The following is an 8,466-nucleotide window of genomic DNA, read 5'->3' as shown; positions in this document are numbered from 1 at the left end:
CCCCAGATGTTGTTCAAATAAGCCACACTTTCTTTACTGAACTTGAAGGCACATTAGATTTAAATTTTTATTAAACTGAAAAAAAAAAAATAATAATAATAATAATTAAAAGGACAGAAACTCAAACACAATATTAACTTATAACAACACAGAGTTAAACAGTTAACAGTATTCAGAGGATTATGATTATGAATGACGGTGACGACGAAAACTTAATACACAAAACAAGTATGCAAAAACATATACATGCATTTTAGGAGAAACACCCCAATGATAATAATATTAAAGACACTGTTAAATAAAACAAACATGGAGTGATTCATTACAGAACGAGCTAAACTCAAACTGAAACGAGACTGACGTCTGGAGACTCGAGACTGAGACACAAACACTGGATCTGAAGCAGGAAGTCAACTCATCAGACTTCAGGATCTTTAATGAACCAATCAGATGAAGCCTGGTCATCTAGCGCCACCTGCTGCCCAGACCCTGATCCTGACAAACTACACACAGACACAGAGCTGCGGATTGGGGCTTTCACCTTCCCTTTAAAGTCCTAAAACATGCAACAAAAACAAACTGTTCATAATTAACACTTCAGTCACCAAAGGTGAGGAATGTTCCGATGACGTCAGGAAGTCAGGGGGCAGGGCTTAGTGAAATTTTTGACTTGTTTAAATAATATTAGGAACTAAAATGACCAGCTTTATTACTTAAAACCCCTTTCTCTACCAGTGCAAAGCTTCTCTCGGTTCAGTCTGGTCTGGATCTCATTTCTGCTGCTGCTGTTGCTTTAAACTGGCCAGCAGTATTTTCTTGTGGGCGGGGTCATGAACACCCGCCTCCTCCAGATCCTCCTCTGTGATGTCACTGCAGGAAAGAGACGTGATTGGATGAGAAGTTTGTTCTCAAAATACATTCAATCAAATCAATTATTATTGATAATTCTGAGCAGAGCTGAGAAAAAAATTGCATTATGTACATTCTTTTGCAGTTTGTTTCTTTTTAATATTTTTATTATATTACAAAAATTTAAATCAATAAAGAAATATATTATGATAATAATACTCACTGTACTGTAAAATAAAAAAGTATTAAAATTATCATCATTAATTCACAGAACAATGCTAATATTTAACCACAGTAATAATTTGTTTGCTTTTAAATGTTAGACCACATAAAAACGCGGACTTTAATAGGCATTACATTAAAAATGCACAATAGGAAACCTTCTTAAAAAGAGATACAGGTTTTGGTTTTCAAACATTGAACCACATATCTTTATATTTGAGCAAATTATGAAAATTAGATCATATTAAATCATATCATATATTACTACTGTAAAATAAAAATAAATACTATTTTATTAATAATTATTTTATTTTAGAGAATTAGAATTACAAACATTATTTAACACTTTTTATTGACACTGACACACTTTAAAAGACATGAAATAAAAAAAATGCACAACAGGAAACATTCTGAAAACGAATAACTAAAATTAAATGCCTACTCTACATCTGCGGTATTGCGTTTGAGCCAGAATAAGGCTGAGTGAGAGCTGAAGCTGTGACTGTGAGGTGTGTGTGTGTGTGTGTGTGTGTGTTGTACCTGAGGAACTCCAGGTCGTCCCAGCCGTTGTGCAGCAGTCCCTGCTCATAATGCTGCAGACCGAGCTTCTGGAGCCACTCACCAACACTGTACTCCACCGACAGACTACTGCAGCTGCTCTCGTCCTGCCACAGACCCTGCACACAACCAATCATGCACTACTCTTATCACATCTATTAGAACTTAGATAGAAGTTAATTAATACAACTTATTTTACATTCATATTATTACAGCTAACAAAATAATTAATTATCGTTACATTTTATAATTATTAATTTCTAATGCAATTTAAAAAATAATAATAATAACAACTATTATTAATTTGTTAACCTCAAATAATATCCATTAATAATTATTATTACTAATAACTTCATTATTCATTTTGTTATGATAATTTAAATATTATAAAAAATATAATGAAATATTATCAGCATAATTTAAATGAAATTATAAATTAAAAATTATAAAATAACAGTAATACATGTTAATAAATAAATATTTTTAAATGTTATTATTATTATTAAAAATATAATAAACAAATGAGTATTATTAATATTCCTTAATATAAAATATTACTATTAATAATAAGAATTGTATTGTATTGTAGTTCTTATTGTAAATAACAAAATAAAAATATAATGTTATTTTTAAGCAACATTTAAATAGTTTTGTATTAAATTATAACATTTCTAAATATACAATATAATAATTTTTATTAATTACTGCTATTATTAAAAATGTAATAAGTCTGATTTTGTAATAATAGATAATATTATTAATAACTGTTAATTTCCATTATTAATAATACTTAATATTATTACTATTATTATTAACAAAATAACTAATAATTATCACTTATTATTATTATTATTATTATCATCATCTCAATATTTTAAAATGATAAAATGTATAAATATAAAATACAAATATTTATGTTTATTTATTTATTATGTTTAGTTATGTATGTATTTATAGATCTCTATGGTTTTTATGTATACGTGTGTGTGTGTATTTATCCATCTATCCATCCATCCATCCATCCATCCATCCATCCATCCATCCATCTCTCTCTCTCTCTCTCTCTCTCTCTCTCTCTCTATATATATATATATACACACACACACACTAATAAGTATTATTTATATTTCTTAATATAAAATAAAATTATTATTAATTGTTATTCTTAATAATAGTTAATAACAAATTCTTATAATTAACAACAAAAATATTATGTATCATTATTAGCAACATTTAACTATTTGAATTAAATGATATAATTAATAAATATACAATATAATAAATATGATTAATAAATGCCATTAATAAATATTATTATTAATAACTGTCAATTTCTATTATGATTATTAATACTTAATATTATTACTTTTATTATTAACAAAATAATTATATATTATTATCAAATAAAATGACTTAAAATTAAATACTTTCTAAATTGAAGAATTATAAAAATCAAATCAATAAAAAAATATTCCAAGACACAAGCTGCTCCAAAACACGCTGAAAGCCCTGGATCATGAGCCGCTGGCGTGTAAATGAACACAGTGCAGGTGTATTGTTGTGTCACCTCCTCGGGGAGGTCTTCTGCGATGCTCTCCTCCTGTATGGAGCACGGAGGGAAGGTCAGGCCTCTGATGTGAGGAACGCTCGTCTTTGGGACACCTCTCCCCGACGGATACTCCGCTTCACTCAGTGTCCTGGCCATCTGCAGCACCGAACACGATTGGTCGTCCAGTCCCGAGGCTCCGCCCCCACGACGGAAAGGGCTCGGGTTAATGGGTGGTGCCTCCAGACAGAAGGCCACGCCTCCTCCAGAGGGCGGTGTGAAGCTGGGCGATGGCATCGGTTTGGACGGAACTACAGACGGGGACGGGATCTTGATGTCGGCGAGGTCTGGAAACATCCGAGGTTTTCCGAACGAGTTCTCCACCATCTCCAGAGGTCCTTTGGGCAGCGGAGGGGGAGGGAAGTCAGGTGGGGGACGGTTCAGTGACCCGACGTGAGGCCCGATGTTCCCGTCGTCCTCCGATGACCACTCTTCACTGATGGGCCGAACCGGGCGTCCAGCCGTCTGCCTTCGACCAGCTGCAGAACTCCCGCTGGGTGGCTTGTTTTTCCCCACACCGCCTGCAGGAGGAGCTGTTTTATTGGCTAGCGGAGGGAGGGCGGAGCTTGGTAGCATGTCAGAGGCCAGAGCAGCGGATTGGTTGGGAACGCCTTCTAGAATGTAGTAGGCGGGGTTATTGAAGCTGTTTTTGCCTGTTGTTACATCGCTCTCCAACGGATCTTGTTTGCCTCTGACAGAACAAAATTTCACAAGAACTTACTGGTGAGTTGAATGTCAAAGCAAAAGTTATTATTCTTAAAAAATAAAACATAAACATCACTTGAAATGAGTGTTCACTTATTATTATTTATAATAGTAAAAAATGTTTTTTAAAAGAAGTAAATTTGTTTTTTGTTTTTTTAAATAATAATAAAAAGGAAACTAGTTACCAAGGCAACATTTCTAATTGTTATTTAACTTACTACACTTCTTGTATTTCAGCTAGCTGCAAATGCATATTTCCTATTTTCGGTTAACTTGAAGTATTACGATAACTAAATGTTAATCTGAAATTAATAAAAACATTTACAGACATATTTTGCAAAAAAAAACTAAAACAAAAAAAAAAAGAGACTTGAAATAACCCGTGTTAACCAAATTAAGAAATAAATATTAATTATAAATTAAACTAAAATTATTTAAATAAATATTTGTTAACATTTAACAAAATAATAATAAAACACAACGTTCAACTAGTTATAAATACAATTATATAAAAAAATATATATTAAAAAAAATATGCAAGTAAAATTCTAAATACTATAATACTAAAATAACATTAGTGTGTGTGTGTGTGTGTGTGTGTTCACCTGTTCTGCACGCTCTCCTCTTTACAGGTGTGTGTGTGTGGATGTCTCTTTTCTCCTTCCTCTGAGACCTTCCCGAGCTCAGCTGACCCCAACTTCCTGCTGGTGGACGGTCTGAAGGAACAAAACGCATCAGAATAAAACTCCTCCTCGTCACTGACTCTCCAGTGTCAGATGAATCATGAATCTGGACTCACTTAACATAGTCATGTCCAGTGCGAGGAGGAAGAGTCCTTCCTTTGGGTCCGCCCGTCTCGTCCTTATCCACACTGATCCACTCTGAAGACCACACACACACACACACACACGACAGGAATGAGGCACTGATCGTGGTATAAAGCTGCATCCTCATTGCTATTACTTTGAATTACTTTTATTATTTTTCACAAACTCATGCACAAACACACACACACACAAACATACAAAAACACACACACTCTCTCTCTCTCTCTCTGTCTCAGTACCGTAGAGTCGTTCTCTTGTTCCCATGCGTTCAGATGGGACTCTGACCCTCATGGAGCCACGGATGTTTCCTGTCTCTTCTCCGCGGTGAGACAGATATGTGTGAAACTGCTGAGCCGTGCTGCCGATCATGGACTTCAGAGCCAGAACACACTCACCTGCGCAAACACACACACACACACACACACACATGTAAACCCATCTTCAGAAACTCAACTAGAAAATGAAATGCTTGTAGAACACCACAATGCTTTTTCTGGTCTATTAAAATACAAATTATAAAAGTAAATTCAATTCTTATCTCTACCACAAGATGGTGCTACAGCAGACATCAGTGTACATGCACTTCTTCTGAGCTCTGGTTTCTCCTTAAACATTTAGCAATTGTTTAAAGAGCATCTAGCTGAGCATGTTAGTTAAAGTTAGTTGACACGTTGAGCTGTTTAAAGAATTGACCTAATTAATAATCTGCTTTATTGTGGTTTATTAAGGCCAGAACACACAGACGTACCGTAGGACTCGTATCCGTCCAGGGATTTGACAGTCAGCAGCAGATGCTGGTCCTGCAGATACTCGATGTCAGACAGGATGGGCTTCAGTGTGGTCAGCTGTTTGGACGACCAGCCAATGCGGAGAAAGTTCACGTTATCACTGCTCTGAGTGTCATTCTCATAGCTCTTCTTAAACTCTAGAAAGAGAGACAAAGAGATAGACAGTCAGACAGACTTAGAGACAGACGGATGGACGAACAGACAGACACAGAGTCAGAGAGACAGACGGACAGAGAGACAGACTGACAGAGACACAGACAGACGGAGAGACAGACGGAGAGAGAGACAGACTGAGAGAGAGACAGAGACACAGACAGACAGAGAGACAGACAGAGAGAGAGACAGACAGACGGACAGAGACAGACTGACAGACGGACAGAGAGAAAGACGGACAAAGAGACAGACAGACAGAGAGACAGACAGACGGAGAGAGAGACAGATGGACAGAGAGACAGATGGAGAGTGAGACAGACAGACGGAGAGACAGACAGACAGACGGACAGAGAGACAGATGGACAGAGAGACAGACGGAGAGAGAGAGAAACAGACAGACGGACAGACAGACAGACAGAGAGACGGCCAGACAGACAGACAGAGAGACGGACAGAGAGACAGACAGAGAGACAGATAGACAGAGAGACAGAGAGAGACAGACAGACGGACAGATAGACAGACAGACGGACAGATAGACAGACGGACAGAGAGACAGACGGACAGATAGACAGACGGACAGAGAGACAGACAGACGGACAGAGACAGACAGACGGACAGAGAGACAGACAGACGGACAGAGACAGACAGACGGACAGAGAGACAGACAGATGGAGAGACAGACGGACAGAGAGACAGACAGAGAGACAGACGGAGAGAGAGACAGACAGAGAGACAGACGGACAGAGACAGACAGACGGACAGAGACAGACAGACGGACAGAGAGACAGACAGACGGACAGAGAGACAGACAGACGGACAGACAGAGACAGACAGACGGATAGAGAGACAGACAGACAAATGGACGAACAGAAAGAGAGACAGACAGACAGAGAGACAGACAGACAGAGACAGACAGACAGACAGAGAGACAGACAGACAGACGGACAGAGAGACAGACGGACAGACAGAGAGACAGACGGAGAGAGAGACAGACAGAGAGAGAGACAGACAGAGAGACAGACGGAGAGAGAGACAGACAGACGGACAGAGACAGACAGACAGACGGATAGAGAGACAGACAGACAAATGGACGAACAGACGGACAGAAAGAGAGACAGACGGACAGAGAGACAGACAGACATCTTAATAATATAATATTCATATATATATATATATATATACACATACATTCATATATATATATTTTTTTCTATTTAGCTTTTTTTTTCTGTTTTACTTAGCAATTTTATAACTTAAACTTTACTATTTTGCTTAGTTGCCAAACAGAGCATTTGTAATCTTTAGGTTTTTCATGTAATATTTAATAATAAACTTAATTGTTGATGATTTGGTTTCCTACCCTCCAGACATGTTGAGTAAAACTCAATGAAGAATTTGGTTCTGCTGGCCGTTTTAACAATGGCTTCGATGTTCTCAAACTCAATGTAGGCCTGCTCTGAAGACTTGGGCAGACCTGCGGAAGAAGAGCAGCTCAACACGAGAAACACATGACAAACAACAGAAACTGAGCCATGAACACATGTGTTGTACCTTTCTTAGACACGAACTGAGACGTGACGCCCACCTCGAACGTGCCGAAGACAGGCGAGTGATCGCTGGTGACGATATCATCTGTACAGCCTGACACACACACACACACACAGAGAGAGAGTCTTTAAACAGCACTTGCATAACAAGTGATCACTGCGGTGACTGCGTACCGTAAGAGTTGCACACGATATGTGTCTCCGGATAGGATTTCCAGAGGATTCTGTCACACCATGAAGGAACATTGGTCCGCATCTGAGACACAAGAGGAATTTAAAGAATGCCATTAGGACGCTTCACTTCCTTTGGCAAAGGTCAGAGGACAGGAAGTAGCTATCTTAGAACCGTAAACATGCTTGCACAGGATTCTTTCTTCATGCACATGAACTTGTAAATCTGTGCTGCTCGAGACGCAAACTGATTCAGATGATTCAGTTCAATTTGATGAACTGATTCAACTAGTTCACTAAAAAGAACCGTTTGCCTGAGGCTCTGGATTACAGATAATAATGTGATAAATAATGTTCAGTTTCTTGCACAGACCAATCGTTTCGCTTCATAAGATCTCAATAAATCTTCAGGAACCACGGGGATTCATTCTGTGTTGCATGTTTGTGCTTTTTTGACTTTCATTGCATGAATCACTGAATCACCAGCTCGATTCAGCTAAAAATCTTCTGTTGAACTGGAGAAAAACCCCATCTCACATGGGTGAGTAAATCAACAGCACATTGTAATTTTTTGGGCGGACTGTCCCTTTAAAACAGTTTTGGGCAGTTTGTGACGTACCCCAGTGGCCTTCTGCTTCTGCCAGACGTAAGTGTCTCGCGAGCCGCGCTCATAACGGTACGTGGGAGGATAGGTGATCTCCTCCTCCGCTGGACACACACACACACACACACACACAGGAAGCAATGGAAATGCTGATGTCAAATGCACATTTAAATAACCAAGAGAAAACTACATTTAAAATTAAAATTTAAAAGACAGGTGAAGCGTACCAAAGCGAAGGAAGACCTTGTTCTTCTCTCTCTCCAGATTTAGCTGGTCCACCTTCAACAATGGCTCAAACTCCTTCCTGTTGATGTAGTTGAGGATTTCCTGTGAGAGAGAGAGTGTTCAGTACAGAGTACACAAGAGTACTGTTCACTACACACTGCACAGAACACACTGCAGATAAATGGACCAGATCATCCAATCACAAAAGAAA

General features: G+C 38.0%; 1 protein-coding gene across 1 annotated transcript in view; it reads right to left on the bottom strand.

The window, feature by feature from the left end:
- Window positions 1-519: 519 nt before the first annotated feature.
- LOC132123321 (phosphatidylinositol 3,4,5-trisphosphate 5-phosphatase 2A) overlaps window positions 520-8,466 on the bottom strand; it is a 30,092-nt gene continuing 22,145 nt past the window's right edge. Inside the window, exons 16-27 of the mRNA XM_059533871.1 lie at window positions 8,258-8,357; window positions 8,046-8,134; window positions 7,430-7,511; window positions 7,260-7,349; window positions 7,069-7,182; window positions 5,516-5,692; window positions 5,007-5,162; window positions 4,740-4,821; window positions 4,546-4,656; window positions 3,197-3,926; window positions 1,612-1,748; window positions 520-870 (exon numbers count right to left, since the gene is read on the bottom strand). Of these exons, the coding sequence (XP_059389854.1) occupies window positions 771-870; window positions 1,612-1,748; window positions 3,197-3,926; window positions 4,546-4,656; window positions 4,740-4,821; window positions 5,007-5,162; window positions 5,516-5,692; window positions 7,069-7,182; window positions 7,260-7,349; window positions 7,430-7,511; window positions 8,046-8,134; window positions 8,258-8,357 (1,968 nt within the window). The 3' untranslated portion in view covers window positions 520-770. The remainder of the gene's footprint in view (window positions 871-1,611; window positions 1,749-3,196; window positions 3,927-4,545; window positions 4,657-4,739; window positions 4,822-5,006; window positions 5,163-5,515; window positions 5,693-7,068; window positions 7,183-7,259; window positions 7,350-7,429; window positions 7,512-8,045; window positions 8,135-8,257; window positions 8,358-8,466) is intronic.

The sequence above is a fragment of the Carassius carassius genome, chromosome 41 (genome assembly GCF_963082965.1).
Source record: "Carassius carassius chromosome 41, fCarCar2.1, whole genome shotgun sequence".
NCBI classification, from domain to species: Eukaryota; Metazoa; Chordata; class Actinopteri; order Cypriniformes; family Cyprinidae; genus Carassius; species Carassius carassius.
The sequence above is the reverse complement of the archived record's forward strand: the minus strand, read 5'-3'. Positions and strand labels throughout refer to the sequence as shown.